The sequence below is a fragment of the Triticum urartu genome, chromosome 4 (genome assembly GCF_003073215.2).
Source record: "Triticum urartu cultivar G1812 chromosome 4, Tu2.1, whole genome shotgun sequence".
NCBI classification, from domain to species: domain Eukaryota; kingdom Viridiplantae; phylum Streptophyta; class Magnoliopsida; order Poales; family Poaceae; genus Triticum; species Triticum urartu.
This window is the reverse complement of record NC_053025.1, coordinates 603,236,625-603,254,908: the sequence shown is the minus strand read 5'-3', so window position 1 is coordinate 603,254,908 and position 18,284 is coordinate 603,236,625. Positions and strand designations below refer to the sequence as shown.

At 47.6% G+C, this 18,284-nt stretch overlaps 1 protein-coding gene across 4 annotated transcripts; it reads left to right on the top strand.

Annotated features, from left to right (window-relative positions):
• Positions 1-650: 650 nt before the first annotated feature.
• LOC125553086 (disease resistance protein RGA5-like) lies at positions 651-12,776 on the top strand. 4 transcript variants are annotated; one of them, XM_048716844.1, is made up of 9 exons: positions 651-783; positions 896-1,875; positions 1,991-4,126; positions 4,350-4,402; positions 9,919-10,038; positions 10,740-10,855; positions 10,984-11,072; positions 11,251-11,293; positions 12,588-12,776. In XM_048716844.1, exons 1-9 carry the CDS (start codon positions 781-783, stop codon positions 12,606-12,608), a joined length of 3,561 nt encoding a protein of 1,186 aa, XP_048572801.1. In that variant the 5' UTR covers positions 651-780; the 3' UTR covers positions 12,609-12,776. The 4 variants fall into 4 exon arrangements, 3 of the variants coding, with proteins under 3 accessions (XP_048572801.1, XP_048572800.1, XP_048572799.1); XM_048716843.1 differs by lacking the exon at positions 12,588-12,776 and adding an exon at positions 12,066-12,581; XM_048716842.1 differs by lacking the exon at positions 12,588-12,776 and having other exon boundaries at positions 11,251-12,581.
• Positions 12,777-18,284: the final 5,508 nt, after the last annotated feature.

Sequence of the window (18,284 nt, the reverse complement as noted above, 5' to 3'; positions counted from 1 at the left end):
ACCACATCAAAATCTAGCATCTGCTCAAAGATCAATGCACGAAACAACCCTACCACATGCTTGCACATTTAACCCTACGACCACATCCTCTCAGATCTAGCTTGAACGAACACAGAGAAAGAGGTCATTGAACTCACAGAGGCCATGGCTGCAGCTCGGGCGGGGGGGGGGGGGGGGGGGGGGGGGGGGGGGGGGGGGGGGGCACATGGGAAGGGTCAGAGAAGTTAAGGACAGGAGTCGCAGCCGCTCAACCGCCGGCCGGTGAAGGAGCTCCGCTTACCTGGTCGTCGGCGCTGGTGCGCGCCGGCGGGAAAGATCGAAAGGGGGCAGAAGGGTGCGGGGCTTTCGACGGTGAGAGGATGGGGCTAAATAGGGCGACCGAATTGACGAGAGGCGAGCCGAAATCCTTCCGCCGATTTTTTGGAGACGTGCGCGAGCTCGTGCCATCTCCCTGCTCGCACGAGCTGCGCACCCGCATTCCCCCCCCCCCCCCCCCCCCGCACGAGTCTGGCTCTGAAGAAACTGCCAATCTGGGCGTAGGTCACAGGCCTGGCTGGGAGTGCTTTAAAATTTGTGCCGTGCATGCTGAACAGTGTATACAAGTCAACCAAACAGACTGATTTAATTCCACGGGGACCTGATTGGCCCAAATGCGGGCAACCAAACGCGTCCTTAGCTTCCCATTTGGGTGGGTCCGTTGGAGCTGCACTTACCGCTAGAGAACCCGTTGACTAGTTTTCCCGTGCTCGGATCTCCGATTATCGCCGCATCCTTGCCTCCATGGTTGGTCTTCCCCCTCCTACGGTGTCCTTTATTCTTCCTCCGCTGTGTTTGTTGATTTCAAGATGATGGATCGAATAATTCATCTTCTCTATGCTTTGATTTCTTTGTGCAGGCGGAGATGGGTTCTTCGCTGGCAGTCACGGGCGCCGCCATGGATGCCCCGGTGAGTTCTTCGCTGGCCGAGATGGGCGCCATGAATGCTCCAGTGAGTTCTTCCCTTGGGGTCATGGGCTCTCTTCTCAGGAAGATAGATTCGCTGCTGCCTCTGGATTACCGGCTGCGAGGGCCACTCAAGGACAGAGTCGCGCTCCTCAAAGTAGATCTGGAAGAAATCAGCGTCGCCCTTGTGGAGCAGTCAATGGTAGATTCCCCCAATGAAATGGCAAAATACTGGATGAATGAGGTGCGTGAACTTTGCTATGACATCGAGGATTTCATCGACGACATGATGTTGACGCACGCCGATGCCAAGATGAGGTCGGTGCAGAGCTTCAAGGTTGGCCGTGTCAAGATCTCTTGGCTTCCCAAGACGGTGAGGCAGTGCACGAGGGCCACCAAGATCGCAGAACTCAGGGACCTGGTGCGGGAGGCGATTGAACGACATGGAAGGTATCTTGATGGTTGCACCTCGAGTTCTAGATCTCTGTTCACTGTGTACGGCCATATTCCATTGATGTATACAGAGGCTGCAAACTACCTTGTTGGTGTCGACGACGCCAAGACAAAACTTATCAAGTGGATCACCAACGAGGAGCAGCATCCGTTGTCAGAGGCTGCAAACTACCTTGTTGGTGTCAACGATGCGAAGACAAAGCTTATCAAGTTGCTCACCGATGAGAAGGAGCAGAAGCTGAAAATTGTGGCCATAACTGGACATGCAGGGGTTGGCAAGACCACGCTTGCAAAACAGCTGTACCATGAAGTTGGGCAGCAATTCGAGTGCCGCGCTTTCGTGCGGGCATCCCGGAAACCTGACATGACAAGACTGCTTGAGGGTATCCTCTCTCAAGTTGAGCAGCATCGGTGCCCCTCTAATTCCTACACAGTGCAAAACCTCATTGACAATCTCACCAAACATCTCCAGAATAAGAGGTACTGCATTTTACTTTATTGCTTCTATGATTCACTTGTAATTACTGTAGTGCTTCTACAGTTATTGTTTCTATAGACACGATATAATTATAACTATGGATAGTCTCTTTTGCAGATATGTTATTGTAATTGATGATTTGTGGGAAACAATATCTTGGGATATTGTTGCCAGTGCTTTCCCGGAAGGTAATAACTGCAGTAGAATAATAACAACCACAGAAATTGCGGGCGTAGCTCTGGAATGCTGTGATTATCAATCTGATAATATTCTGAAGATGAAACCTCTTGGCGGGGAAGACTCTGGGAATCTGTTACTCAACCTGGTTTTTGGTCCTGAACGTCTGTGCCCTGAACAATTAAAGGGGGCTTTGGACATAATCATAGCAAAATGTGCTGGCTTGCCACTAGCAACCATTTGTGTATCTGGTCTTTTAACAACCCAACCGGACAACCCGGAGCTATGGCAGCATGTGCAGGAATTTTTATGTTCCAATTTGAGTACAAATTCTACTTTGGAAGAGACACTGCAGGAAATACTAAAGCTTAGTTACATTAGTCTTCCTCACTATTTGAAGACATGTTTGATGTACCTGAGTGTGTATCCAGAGGGCTGCACAATGTGGAAGTTTGATTTGGCTAAGCAGTGGATAGCTGAAGGTTTCATCTGTGCGATAGAAGGAACAGACACAGGGGAAGTTGCAGATAGCTATTTTGAAGAGCTTGTCAACAGGGGAATGATCCAACCTGTGGATATCAACTACAATGGTGAGGTGTTGTCCTGCACACTGCACCACGCTGTACTTGATCTTATTACACTTGAGTCCACCGAAGAGAGATTTATCACTTCATTAGATTACTCACAGACCATCAGAGGACATTATAGCAAGGCTCGTCGGCTATCGCTTCACTTCAGCAATCCCAGATATGCAAAGAAACCAACTGGTCTAACACTGTCAAAAGTTCGATCAATTGGCTTTTTTGGAATCATCAAGTGTGTGCCTACAATTGTGGGATTTAAGCATCTCCGAGTTCTAATCCTGGAGTTTTGGGGTGATCAACGGGGGATTATGAGTTTTGATCTCACAAGAATTAGCAGATTTTTTCAGCTGAGATATTTGAAGATTTCGTGTGATGCCAGTGTAGAGGTAGAACTACCAAGCCAGATGCGAATGCTGCGGTACTTGGAAACACTGATAATTGATGCAGCAGTGTCTGCAGTTCCATCAGATATTATTCATCTCCCAGGCTTGTTGCATCTCTCTCTTGGAGATAAGACGGATCTACCTGATGAGGTTGGTCGCATCAGATCTTTGCGTGCCCTACATTGTTTTGACCTTAGCAGTAACTCTGAAGACAGTGTACTGAGCCTTGGTGATCTGTTGAACCTGCAAGATCTTAACCTCACATACCGTACAGAAGAGTCAGATGATCATCTGAAGAGAAACCTGGCAGCTCTAGCCTCTTCTCTTGGGAAACTTGTGAATCTCAAATCTGTCACTCTGGCTCCTAGTGCTTCAGGAACGGCAATCTACCATGATGTATGGAGCAGCATGTCCTCTCTTCCTTTCTTCCTTCAGAGACTTGAGTTGTTGCCCCCCATTTGCATCTTCTCCAGGCTTCCGCAGTGCCTTGGGCAACTCCGCAAACTCTGTATTCTGACAGTTGTTGTTAACGAGCTGCTGATGGAAGATATGGATATACTGACAGGATTGTCCGCCCTCACTGTTTTTTCACTCCATGTCCGGCAACCAACGTTAGAAAGTATCATCTTCAAAAAAAGGGCATTCCTAGGGCTCAAGTGTTTCAAATACACATGTGGTGTACTGTTCCTCACCTTTCAGGAAGAAGCATTTCCCAATCTTCAGAGGCTCGAGCTAAGTTTCAATGCTCACAGAGGAGAACAGTATTATGATTATCTTTCGGGCATTGGTTACCTGTTAAATCTCAAGGAAATTGCTGGAACGATTGGGGCAGCCACAGATGCCGAGGAATCTGACAGGAGGGTTGCAGAGTCTGCTTTCACAGACGCCATTCGCAAGCATCCAAGGTTTCCTAGTTACGACCATGTAAAAAGAGTAGACTGGGTTCATGAAGAATACCAGCTTAGAACCCAAGCGAAAGACTCATCAAGAGAAAAATATGAAACACTGGGAAAACAGCATGGAAGAAAAGAGGGAGACTCGTTACATGAACAGACTAGAATTTTACTGAAAGAAACCGGAGAAGAAACAAAGCAATGCACCAATAGCTGGTACGTAAACTACTCTTTCCACCTAGTCGGCTATTCACTCATTTGCAAGAACTATTGTACCATTTTATTTCAGAATAAACAAGGATGGGCTTCTTCATAGCCATTTTGGCACACATTAAAATGTATCACAATTAATTTGGCCGACGTAGCGGCGCACATGACATTATTTTTACTTTCCTTTTCTCTTGTACTGTTTTAACTGAAACTTAATTCCTGCTGTCAGGAGTTGTTACTTTCCCGCCACTGAATCAATTATCTTCGATCAAATGAAGTCAGGTATTCCTATACATTTCCCGTTCCGCTCTGAAAGCTATTTTCTCCTAGAAAAGCATATTCATTTGTAAAAGAAGTTTAATAATCATAGCAATTAGCAAATATATATAAAAAGACTGGACTATGTGGTGGCCTGCCCCATGGTGTCTTACACTGCGGTGCCCAACTAGCAGATGCATGGAGCGAATTGAATGAAAGAGGTTCATGTGGTACGTAAGCATGGCATCATCAGGATTCTCGCGATTCTTAAAACTAACTTTTATCTCTTGAACCGATAATCTGATTGACGATCCATTTTTACATTTGGCTTCATACGTTGCGATGAGATTTCTGAAACCAGATCCCATGTTGACGACTACCTTTTGTCAGTAATTGCCAGATTAATATCACTTACTTGCTACATTAGTCACTTAGGTTATTTGATTATTATAACCTTGGTTACCAGAATGTCATTCTACACCTATGTAAAAGTTGCGTTATAGTACTTTTATGATATGGTATCATCTTTATGTACTTGTTTCTAGCACTTGGGAAATCACTTTTTAGCTCTACATTTCATCGGAATGCTTAAGCATGTAAATAATTATCTGGTAACCATACACTATTTATTGTGACAATTGTTTGTTGCTAATATGTCAACCATGTACCTGTCAAGAAAAAAAGTCAACCACGTACTTAATCCGGCAACTGATGGCGACGAAGGTTCATGCATGCATACAATTGCTCTCCCTAAAGGGGGGAGTTCCTGTTGGGAGGCACAAAACTACAAGACAAAAACTACAGGTTAAAAAAACCTACAAGACAGTGTGGGGTACAGACCCCACTTAGAATTTTCCTTAAAAATAAGAACCAAAATTATTGAAGACTGGACATTTAAGCCATATACTAGATATGGGGAATTTCGAGGTGAGTTAGTTTTCAAATCCGGTTCTGATATTTTGGTTACTGAAGTTTTCAATGTAGTCAAATGATCAAATTTTCACTTGGGTTGGATTCAGATCCAACCAAGGTTTGAGGAATTTTATTAAAAACATGAATATTATTTGAATTCACAAAAAGGCAAATATATTGAACCTACTCAAATGACTGAAATTTTGTCAATAGCACATTGAAATGAGAATCACATTGGTAAATGCAATAAATAAATCAACATTGCCCTCGATTGCTTGAATCTTGTTTTGATGGCAATCACACCATCATAAAAGAAGTTATAGAAGTGAAGCTGCCAATAGTGGTAGTCGCCCTTATAAATCTTCATGTTTAGAGACTTTGGGTATCTCGATGTGGACAAGGGCCAAACATACAAGGCATAAAGTAAAAGTACTCACGAGGACAAAATGTATAGGGTGTTTCTCCACTCTTTACTAATTTGATTCTCATCATGGAGTTGTCTGTACAATGGGCATAGCCCTACCCCTACATTCATATTAGATTTGCATGGTGTTTGAATAAGAGTCGCTTTTTAGCGGAAAAGAGTTAAGATTTGTCCCTTAAGATGTGCAGATCTAGACTCCCCAAGGGAGAGGGGAGGGGCACTGCTCCTATGTTGTCATATTCCTTGTGATAATTTTTGCTTCTCTCATGGAATAATTGTAACTCATGGATCCTCCCCATAGGTGGCTCACACGTGGACCGTCTACGTGGGCTTCCTTCCCTTGGCTTGTTGGCAAACCATATGACCCCGATCCACCGATGAGATATCCCGTTTCACCAGCTAATGAACTTTCCAGATCCATAGATTCACCTTGATCTCTTAATGTCCCCACGTCCGGCGCCATCTGTTGAGGGATTTACCTTGATCTTAATAGCCCACTAGGAGTACGTGCAATTTGTAGTCGAGGGGACGTCATGTGAGGAATCCAATGGGTCTTGGACACATAACATAAGGTGCACGATATACCCAATTTCAGGCCTCCAAGATGGATACAACCACTACTTCTTGACTTGCTTCTTCCTTATATATGTGGAGAAATAGAGGATTACAATATTGATGCCTCCTTTGGTTCATAGGGTAGGGAAATCATAGGAATAGAAAAGTCATAGGAAATGGGATGACATGCATCTCAAATCCTATGAGTAGGAATAGGAAAGATGTCCTTTGATTCACTTCATAGGATTTTTTCCATTGAGTCTAGGCTAATGTTTATTTTCCTATGAATTGTGAAGGATAGGAAGAATTCCTCCATAGGAATAGGATTCCATTCCTACAAACCAAAGGGCTCTAAAGGAATTTTTCCTACAAAAATCCTATCCTATGAAATTCCTACAAAAATCCTCCAAACCAAAGGAGGCCTGAAGGGTACTCACCAAGTCAAGGAAACTCGGCGAGTTCTAATGATGATGGAGGTGATTTCGACAGGAAGTGCTGGAAATTGTCTACGCGCTGTAGGTTAAGCTAGGCGGAAGGAGCGGACCCCCCTCTACAGTGCCGCTAGTGCCCCTTATATAGCTTACTCGTTGAGTTCTAATGATGATCGAGTTGATTTCGATGGGAAGCGCCGAAAATCGTCTACATGGTGTAGGCTAAACTAACCGGAAAGAGCGGATCCCCCTCTATGGTGCCCCTATGCCTCTTATATAGCTTCGGTTACCTATGCCTCTTATATAGCTTTGGTTATGGAAAGCTCCATGTCGGTGCATGAGTGCGTACAAGGATAGGAGTCAGACCTGGTGCTTGTCTATGACATGTATCATTCATTCCTATGTTTCTTGGAGTGTTTTCCTTGCTGGTGTAATGTGATGGAAAGTCTCCTCCATAGGCGATGGCACTTCTCCTTAGGTCGGTGTGCGTCCTTGGACCTTGGAACGGGGTGGGGGGCATCGGAGTGGCGATGAGGGCCAGGCCGTAGATAATTTGACTTATCATCGGCAGAAAGACACGGCAAAACAAGCCGAGCATGCTAACAAGCACCATGAGTGCACTACTAGACACCTCCAGCAAGCCACCGAGGAGAAGCGCATGAGGGGCCGAACCACCGCAAAACGCCACCAAGGCCGCCGATGACAAGCAAACACGTGCCACCTGAACCATCGGAGTTCATCGTACCATCCCTACCAAACGGCCATCGTAGAGGACCCTCTGCCCTCTTGCTCCGGATCGAGGAGCGTAGACCCTGCCGGCAAGCAGATAGGACAAAGAGAAGACGCCACCATGTGTAAAAGATAGGTGCAAACGAGGACACTAGACGCCAGAACAGGGGTGGTGCCAATTGGAGGTCCAAACCATCTCAAACGTGCCACCGTGACCGAAAGAGACCCACACTCATGAGTGACACCCCCAAGAGGGTCACAACGCAAAGCGCTGCTGCCGCCATGTCCAGCGGAGTGTCCATGGGTTTTTACCCTGTGCCCCCCCCCCCCCCCCCGGGGGGGGGTGGGGGGTAGACTAGGTGGCTCCCTTTAGAGGGACGCGACACTCGCAGACATCGCCGCCGCCGCTGAGGCACTAAGCTGACGCATGGCCCCTCCCGCACACCTCGTCGAGGTACTCAGCCAGCGGACCCACCACGACGAACCGATGACTCCATAACAGGATCAAGGCTTGGCCGTCGCCGAGGATGACAGTTTTGCTGCCCTGCCGCTGCTCCCCAAACTGCCAAGGAGAGCACCCAATACCATCGCCGCGACGCTCGCCGGAGAGATGATCGCTCAGTCCACCATCCCACACCACACGAGCGTTCAAACTCCCCCATGCCACCATGAAGCGGTCGGGGTCACCGCCTTGCATCCGGGGAGCCTAACCATGACCGACAACGTTGGGAGCGGCACCACTACGCTCGCATTTGGACACCTTCCATCATTGAGTAGGCGACTCCTTGCCGGGGCGGATTTGCCAAGCCTAGCCTTCAGATCACCAAGGGGGAGGAGGGCGAGCACCTTAGCCTCATCCCGTAGAAGCAACCTCATTGCGGCGTTCTCCAAGCCAAAGCTCTCTTCTAGGACGGATCCGCGTGGAGCTTCCCCATGGTGGCGCCGCCAGCTCGTTAGGGCACCGCACCAAACACCCCCTTACGCTCAAATGAGAGGAACCACTTCTGGTGATCCGGGGAGAGGGAGAGGAAGAAGGGAAAGATATGAGATGGGAGAGGGGGGGGGGCATCGTCGCCTACTGCTGCCCGGGGCTTTGCCGACCGGCGGCGTCGACGGGAGGGGTGGAGGGTGGAGATCAAGTGGTGGTGGCGGGGTTCACCTCCCGTGCCACCTAGGAGGACGAGATGGGGCCGAGCCAAGTTTTAGTCAAGGTTTTCTTCCACTGCTATGAAATAGCTAAATGTCATGTACAAGTACACATGACAGGTGAGTAGTATCTTGTTAATGTGTTGGGTGAAACCTGGAGCTACGGGATATCCTCAAACTTCATTTTTCTCATTAGGTTTCTGAACAAAGACTTGTTGGTCTTGCTCGGAAGATGGAGAGTGCAGGCGTGCAGCTCCCTCCAACGCGAGGGGCAGAACGGGCATTTCCCCCTCCATGGCCCCCCTTTCCTCCCTCCCTTCCTTTGTAACCATCGCGAGTCTGTCCAGTTGTTTCCCTTTCCCCACCTCGCCTCATTTGTCGGCTAAAATACCCATCGCCACCACCTGCCGTCTCTCCTCCGGACTGAATCCCCCAAAACCCTACCGCGAAATTTGCCCGGATCGCCGGGAGCACGGAGCCCTCGGAGGCCTGCTCGCAGCTTGGCTGACTTGCGGTAGTGACCGGCTGATGCGGGGCTCCGCAGATGGCCAAGGGCCGGTGCTACTGGATCGTGCCGCCTCCGGATTTTTTGGTTTTTTTGGTTGGTTAGGTTTGATCTGCCCGGTACCTGGCGCTGGTCAATGCCTCTTGGTCTTTGTTTCGATTTGTTTCCGCCCAACACCTTGCGTGCAGGGATCTGGGTTTAGTGGGCGTCGAAGATGGCGTTCGGCTGTCGTGGAATTTGGAGGTCATGGATTTGTTTCGCGCGAAGTGATTCGCCACCATAATTCTGTGTTTCCACGGCGGAGATTTTGGTCGTTTGGGGGGCTGCGGAAAAGGTGGAGATCTCAGTTTGGTGGCTGGGCGCGTGAGTGTCCTGGGAGTGGAACCACCCGGTGGACGGAGCTGAAGTAACCGGCAACTTGCTTTGGGTTTCAGTGTTTTGCAGATGAATCTCGGCCACCCTGTGGTTCTTTGAGCCGCTCTTCCTTTATCTGTGTGAACATACCCCATACATGATCCTTCTGTGTTTGGGTGTGGACCAAAATCAGTTTCTGAATTTTAAAAGTTGGAGTGCTAGTCACTTAGGTGTTTGGAACCACTAATAGTTACGAGGTTTTCTGGGGGGAAATCGGGGCTCTAGAGATGTCCCCACATGAACCTGAAATATGAAATTGAATTTTGCAAGTGAATTTTGATGACGACACATGCTTTATTCTGTGTAGATTGGGAAGCAACACTGATGACATTTTCTTTTGAATGTTTTTAAATTCCACTTTTATATGACTAATTCTCAACTTTGTTGAATTGTCTAACTCTATATTTCATTGACTTCTAAACAGACATGGAGCGGATACTGAAGGAGGCTCAAACCCGATGGTTACGCTCTACTGAGATTTGCGAAATACTTAAGAATTACAGGAATTTCCATATAGCTCCAGAGCCACCAAATATGCCTGCAAGTATGACCCCTATTTGCTGTTCAAAACTCTTGTTATTTGATTATTTGTTTTTAGTTTTCAAAATTAACCTATGTTTTGGGCGAATATATACCAAAGCAATATTGTGTAACTTGGGAACTGGCATTGATTTGATAGCTTGCACAACACTGAGAATATAAGTTCCATTGAAACTGTGAGAACAGAAAATAAGGTTTTATGATGTTTTTTCCGTTTTAATCTAGTCAAATATTGATGTCAGGTGTAAACTTAGCACAACCTGGTAGCCCTGCATACTTTTTAATGCCATATAGCAATACAAAATTATGATGCAATCCTTACTGTAACTAGTTTGAACCACATGGTTAAGCCTCTGGATCCACCATGATCTTTCTCCTGGTATCAGGATTGAACGTTTGCTATGTGATCAGGCACCTTCTTATGCCAAGGGCTGAAGGGCCATGTCTTGTGCCCTTGTGCAACGGTATTCTTTATGATTTTGGTTATACCTTATTAGTGCCTTTAGATTGATGCCATTTTGCCTTTGGACCAGCCATGCCATTGATTTGAACATTCTATTTTACTAATATCTCCATGCTTGTAATGACAGGTACTATTTGGAGCCTGTTATTATGAAAGTAAACATGCACATGAGCTGACAAAGTATCTCCAAGTCATGTTAAGGTCCAATTGTATCTCACTAATATTTGTATCTCTGATTGTAGGTGGTTCACTTTTCTTGTTTGATCGGAAGGTATTGAGATTGTTTAGGAAGGATGGTCATAATTGGAGGAAGAAAAAGAATGGAAAGACTGTCATAGAAGCCCATGAAAGATTAAAAGTAAGTAAAGTTGAATGTTACTAGTACTTATTTCTGTGACATCTTGTAGTATTTTTCTAAGGGTTCCTAGTCATACTGCATCACTTGTCTACAGAGGCAAATTAACTGATATTTCCTTATAAATCTAGTCTGGAGGCATCGATGTGCTTCATTGCTACTATGCTCATGGGGAAGAGAATATAAACTTCCAGAGGAGGAGCTATTGGATGCTGGAGGAGTAAGTGAAATACTTTTGGTGATCCATTCTACTTTTGTAATATTGCAAAGTTCGCAGTTGCTGAGTAACTCATGTCATGTGTATCGTTTATGTCTGTATGGGGCCTACATGAATGCACGTGAACTTAGAAATACCACACTACGTTTGTATTTAAGCTATCCTACCTTTGCTTTTGCAGGGACTATATGCACATTGCCCTTGTACATTATCTCGAAGTCAAGGTTACACCTAATCCTTCTATGGTTGCAACGTTGTTAGCTACTTGTTTACCTTATCCTTATGTCTGGACAACACTTTAGGTGCTACATGTAAATTATATTGCTTCGATGGCATGATTGGTCTTCATATACTGTTCCTTTTGTGATACTAAATTAAGTAATCACACTTGTAGTTTTAGTTTAAGATCATAGTTGCTATACCGCCTATAAGGAGCACTGATTTGATTGTTACTAGCCCTGGTGGTTGATGAGTTTGATTCTTATGATAAACCAGGAATTAGGCAATTGTACATAAGAAACTGTTTCAGTGCTGTGATATGTTAAGTGATTGATCCTTGATTAGGTAGCCTTGTCAGAAATTGTTAATAATGCTGTTGATAACAGGATAAAAATGTAAAATAAGTGCAGAACTTCAAGTGAAATTAACTAAAAGGGTTAAGAAATTGGACTCCATGTTTGTTAGAATATTGTGCGTTTATGCTTGCATATGTCCCAGTATCACATTGTGTGAAAACTATCTCATGATAAACTGGCTAATCTGAACATGTTAAACTGATTTGTCGCCTATTTTGGAAACTCTCTGTTTACGCTGGTTTTAGAAGTAAATTTGTCTTGTTTCTTTGCTTACAATTTTTACTTTGCCTGCTTACTTTTACTATCCTGGATTTAAAGTCTGAGTTTTAGTCGTTGTTGCCTCATTCGCTGTGAACAAAAGCTTTTCCTGCAATAAGCCGCTTAAAGTTTCATTTTCTTTGTATGTGGATATGAACATCAGGCTGGCAAATCAAGTTCTCGTACTAGGGGGCATGATAACATGCTACAAGGGGCATACAAATTCTAGCAGGGAAAAATAATAGGAAATTGGAATTTTAGGGGGGGAAATGCTACCCCATAATGCTGCAATGACATTGTCAGAGTTAAAAGAGCATAGCCAATCTTAACATGTTTGTTTTTCCAGCCTTTTGGTTACCTAGTGTTGTTAAAGTATGAATCTATGGTACTCCCTCCGATCCTGCGACACTTGTTATGGATCGGAGGGAGTATTATATAGCCACTTTGCACAGATTAATATTTGCAACTTTTATAGTTATTTTTTCAGGATGGCGTGTATTTATTTTCTTTGATTAGTCGTAGTAATAGTGTTTCCTATTACACTGTTTAAAAGATGATTTCTTTGCTGGTTCTTGCCATCCCAGCAGACTTATTTTGTATGTTATTTTGCACACTGATTAATTGCATCTGCTTGACTTCCATGCTACTGATATTATACTATTATTGTCTTCATCCTAAAATATAGAGGAAAAAATTGAGAAGTTGAAGAAGCTGTTGGAGGTCTACGAGTCAAGGTTACCCCGCAGCAAGTATTTGCCCGGGGATTTCATCAGCCTCGCCGACCTTAGCCATTTCTCCTTCATGCGCTACTTCATGACGACGGAGTATGCAGACCAGCTCGACACTTACCCACACGTCAAGGCATGGTGGGCCGCGCTGCTGGCAAGGCCTTCGGTCAAGAAGGTGATGGTTGGCATGCCTCCCGATTTTGGGTTTGGGGCCTTCTTGTGTAAAGAGTATATTATCGCAATGATTATTTGTTTAGACAAAAATACGGGCATAATTTCAAATAACTTATACAATAAATTCGTCATATACATCGGCAAAGTGCTTATAGTAATCACATCCAATCCTAAAAAAACATATCCAGTAACTAAATTGTCCACATAATGTCAGTTGTATGACTGGTAATACATTATCAATTTCGTCCAATGTTGTTATCATGAATATAGCTACTCACTCTGTTCCAATGAATACGATGTGCATGTATTTCAAATTTAACTTTAATAATCAATTGAACCAAAAGCAGATTATTTGTGATAAAAGTTATACGTTGATTTTGTATTAAAAACAGTTCTCAATGGTATTTTTTTAAAAGACACCCAAAGACATCTTAGATCTGATAAATATTAAGGAAAAGAATAGACAGTCCAATGGACAGGTAATTGGACGCAAAATAACCAGTGCTCTTTCTCCAATTGTATGCCGTCTGCTGGAGATTGAAAATCGCGCCGAACCAACAGTAAACGAAAGGGAAACCTACAAATACCCTCACCATGCCAGATTTTAGAGACCGCAATAGTCACTTGCCCCTTGAGACGAGATTTAGAAATCGCTGGAGCAACGTTGGTTCGAGCATCACCTCATGCAGTACATGCTTGCAATCCATCACCATCAGTTTAGAGGTTTGGAGAAACCGGACAATGCCACATAACAACACGGGAAAGGGTGTTGAAGGTGCCACACCAATAGCCAGCCAATAGCTCTTCTTGAAAGACAAACCAACTATCAAGATCTGAATGGAACAAACTGATCTGATACACAAACTATCACATACCCTCTGTCTACGTCGGATCAGACATTGTCGAGGTAGGCAAAGATTAGAAAGACCTTATTCCAACACGCTATCACCGCCACCATCTCATTTGTTTTAGGTCACATAACTTATGTTTTGTTGATAAAATTGATGGTCGAAGTTTAAATTTTAAAATACACGTGCATCTTATTCATCGAAATGGACATAGTATGAATGTTATACCCTCCAAAGGCCCATGATCGCTGTACGTTTCATCAACTCTTTTCTCTCTACTCTTACATATTAGATTATTTCACTCCTCACATCTGAAGTGGTAATTTCTAATGTTGATCACTGATGTGTATCAGGTATGATAATTTCATATGAATGGTGTGTACCGAAGCAAGGCTAAGAAAACGTATCAACAACTATGAAGCTAGCTTGGCATCAAGGATGAAGGGTAACATAGAAACACTTGATCATGATAACCCTAATGCGTATATGACCCATCCACGCATCATCGTATGTGCATCAGCTGGATATCTCCAAAAAGAAGATAGAAAACCTGAAGGATCCATGTCGCGCAGTAAGTCCATTTGCCACCGGTTACTTAGCAATATCAAGCCGAGAAACAAGGAAGGCCGGCCAATCCATCTCCAAGGGCACTGTTTTCTTACGGCTCATGTTGCACCTGCGTGGAATCCCTGTTACCTCTTGCATCACCCCAGTCTTGACATCAGCAGCATAGACATGTCCATGGTTGTCTTTCATGAGTAGTGTGCCACTCGTTTCTCCCAAGTAAGTGTATACCACGCCATGAATCTCCTTCTGCTGGTTCGGATGTTTTAGCCGGAGCACCTGAGGGTTCATATCAATCAACTCCCCGTTATCGTGCAACCTCCACGTCTTCAGCTGGAGACCGTCCCTTTGCAGTTGGAGCAACGTACGTGAGCCTTCCCTCCTTGTCAGCACTAAAATATAATTCATCATATTCAGGGGCCGCAAAGTCGGATTGAGATCTCGGTAAAGAAGACTTGGCCTGTCTTGGCGCTCACATCAAGCGTGTAGAAGCTTGAAGCTTTCTCAAAGAGCCAGTGTGCCATGCCGCGACACACAACCGCATTGTGCTGCTTGAGTGCCTTGGAGGTGATGCCGTCCCCCACATAACCGGAGCACGTGTTCCATCTTAGATCACCGCCCGACGAAAACGTGTGGAGATGGTACGACCTTGTGAACTGGCAGATGCTGATTACTAGCACCTTGAAGAGGGGCAACTGCTGCTCCTGTTCAGCATCGTCATTCGAGCTCGAACAGTCCGTGGCGGTCAGTATGGCATAGCCGGTCTCGTCCAAGTTGACACCAAAGCTATGAATTAGCCAGGGGAGCACATCAAACGTACCAGTTACCAGGTTGCACACGGCCAGGAGTTCTCTGTTGAACACACAGAGCGGACGCCTCTCTTCCTCTTTCCAAATTTAGTCTCTATCGCTCTGCTGCGAGCAGCTGTGTGATGTCATGTTAGAGTATTCACACTAGTACCGTATATGGATGAACCTAATACGCTCAAAGCTTCGTTGGATCTTTTTCCTCCCCTCAAGCAAAGGCAACAAGGGTAAAGTTTTCTTTCTCTTCTCCACCGACCAGCCGACAGCCCTGTCCTGGCCGTCGGCTTAGCCTGGCCGTCGGGTTACACGGATCTATGCCGCCGGCCGCCGTCGGCACAGGACGGCCGTCGACCAAGGCGCAGACATGCCGACAGCAGCCGTCGGCATACATCAGCTGTCGGTATACCTGTGGGCCCGGCAACCCCGTTCGTGACTAGCGGCTAACGCAGTCAAACCTATGCCGACGGTCGGGACGGGCGGCCGTCGGCATATCTCCGCATGCCACGTCACCGATCCGCGGCGTAGGTATGCTGACGGCAGCCGTCGGCATAGGTGCCACGTCACCGATCCGCGGCACGGCGCCCACCAGAACCCTGCCGTCTCTATGCCGACGGCAATGCCGTTGGCATAGCTATTTTTTACATACTTTTTTTGCATATGGTTTTATGCTTTTTTTACATATGTTTTTGTGCTTTTTAAAAAAGATATGTTTTCATGCTTTTTTATGTATTATATGAATATATATGTAGTTCGTAATTTTTTCCATAGATTATAAATATATATATAGTTTGTATTTTTTTCGAGCACATTAATAATGTGCCGTCATGTTCTTTTGAATATAGGTCCTTATATTTTATTAAAATAAAAAACAGCTATGCGACAGAAGTTGAGTGGCAGTTGCAAACGCCTGGCACCCGTCTCCGGAGAGTGACCCCCTCACGTCCGCGGTGTGCCCCCCTCACGGACGGCGCCGTCGCCAGCATCTGGAGGGCGGAAACAGCCGCATCGGGTCTATACGGAGGGGACGTTGCTCCCAAGTGTTTCTATGGGATGACCTACCACAACTGGGTGGTGTTGTGGCATGTTCGAAGAGGCGGCATGCATCTCCAGGGCGTGGCCCCCCTAACGGACGGCGCCACCGCCGGTACCTGGAGGGGGAAAACGGACGCATCGGGTCTACACAGAGGGGATGTAGGTGTCGGTTTGGCCCGGATGTTGCTTCCAGGTGTCCCTCTGAGCTGACCTGACACAACCGGGTGGAGAGGTTCACTGTTCAAAGCCCGTCCGTGGAAAGTCAAAGGGTTAGATCTCGTGGTCAACCGCTCCAGGGTCAGGCGGGACGGGGGCCCTGGGGGGTAGCAATGCCACCGGAGCGTCGCACCGGCTCCTCATACATGCGGGGTGGTGTGGTGGCATGTCCGAATAGGCGGCACGCTTCTCCGGGGTTTGGCCCCCTCACGGACGGCGCCACCGCCGGCACCTGGAGGGGGGAAACGGCCGCGTCGGGTCTACACGGAGGGGATCTTGCTTTGGGTCTGGCCCGGATGCTGCTCCAAAGTGTTCCTATGGGCTGACCTAACACAACCGGGTGGAGAGGTCCACTGGTCAAAGCCCGTCCGTGCAAAGTCAGAGCCCGCTCGCCGCCGGCACGTGGAGGGGGGAAACGGACGCGTCGGGTCTACACGGAGGGGATATAGCTGTGGTTTGGCCCGGATGTTGCTTCCAGGTGTCCCTCTGAGCTGACTGACACAACCAGGTGGAGAGGTCCACTGTTCAAAGCCCGTACATGGAAAGTCAAAGGGTTAGATCTCGTGGTCAACCGCTCTAGGGTTAGGCCGGACGGGGGCCCTGGGGGGTAGCAATGCCACCGGAGCGTCGCACCGGCCCCTCATACATGCGGGGTGGTCTGGTGGCATGTCCGAAGAGGCGGCACGCGTCTTCGGGGTTTGGCCCCCCTCACGGATGGCGCCACCGCCGGCACTTGGAAGGGGGAAACGGACGCGTCGGGTCTACACGGAGGGGATGTAGCTGTCGGTTTGGCCTGGATGTTTCTTCCAGGTGTCCCTCTGAGCTGACCTGACACAACTGGGTGGAGAGGTCCACTGTTCAAAACACGTCCGTGGAAAGTCAAAGGGCTAGATCTCGTGGTCAACCGCTCCAGGGTTAGGCGGGACGGGGGCCCTGGGGGTAGCAATGCCACCGGAGCGTCGCACCGACCCCTCATACATGCGGGGTAGTGTGGTGGCATGTCCGAAGAGGCGACACGCGTCTCCGGGGTTTGGCCCCCCTCACGGACGGCACCACCGCCGGCACCTAGAGGGGGGAAACTGACGCGTCGGGTCTACACGGAGGGGATCTTGCTGTGGGTCTGGCCCGGATGTTCCTCCAAAGTGTTCCTATGGGCTGACCTAACACAACCAGGTGGAGAGGTCCACTGGTCAAAGCCCGTCCGTGCAAAGTCAAAGCCCGCCCGCCGCCAGCACGTGGAGGGGGGAAACGGACGCGTCGGGTCTACACGGAGGGGATGTAGCTGTGGTTTGGCCCGGATGTTGCTTCCAGGTGTCCCTCTGAGCTGACCTGACACAACCGGGTGGAGAGTTCCACTATTCAAAGCCCGTCCGTGGAAAGTCAAAGGGCTAGATCTCGTGGTCAACCGCTCCAGGTTTAGGCGGGACGGGGGCCCTGGGGGTTAGCAATGCCACCGGAGCGTCACACCGGCTCCTCATACATGCATGGTGGTGTGGTGGCATGTCCGAATAGGCGGCACGCGTCTCCTGGGTTTAGCCCCCCTCACGGACGGCGCCATTGCCGGCACCTGGAGGGGGGAAACGGACGCGTCGGGTCTACACGGAGGGGATGTAGATGTGATTTTGGCCCGGATTTTTCTCCCAGGTGCCCCTCTGAGCTGACCTGACACAACCGGGTGGAGAGCTCCACTGTTCAAAGCACGTCCGTGGAAAGTCAAAGGGCTAGATCTCGTGGTCAACCACTCTAGGGTTAGGCGGGACGGGTGCCCTAGGGGTAGCAATGCCACCGGAGCATCGCAACGGCCCCTCATACATGCGGGGTGGTGTGGTGGCATCTCCGAAGAGGCGGCGCGCGTCTCCGGGGTTTGGCCCCCCTCACGGACGGCGCCGCCGCCGGCACCTGGAGGGGGAAACGAATGCGTTGGGTCTACACGGAGGGGATCTTGCTGTGGGTCTGGCCTGGATGTTGCTCCAAAGTGTTCCTATGGGCTGACCTAACACAACCGGTTGGGAGG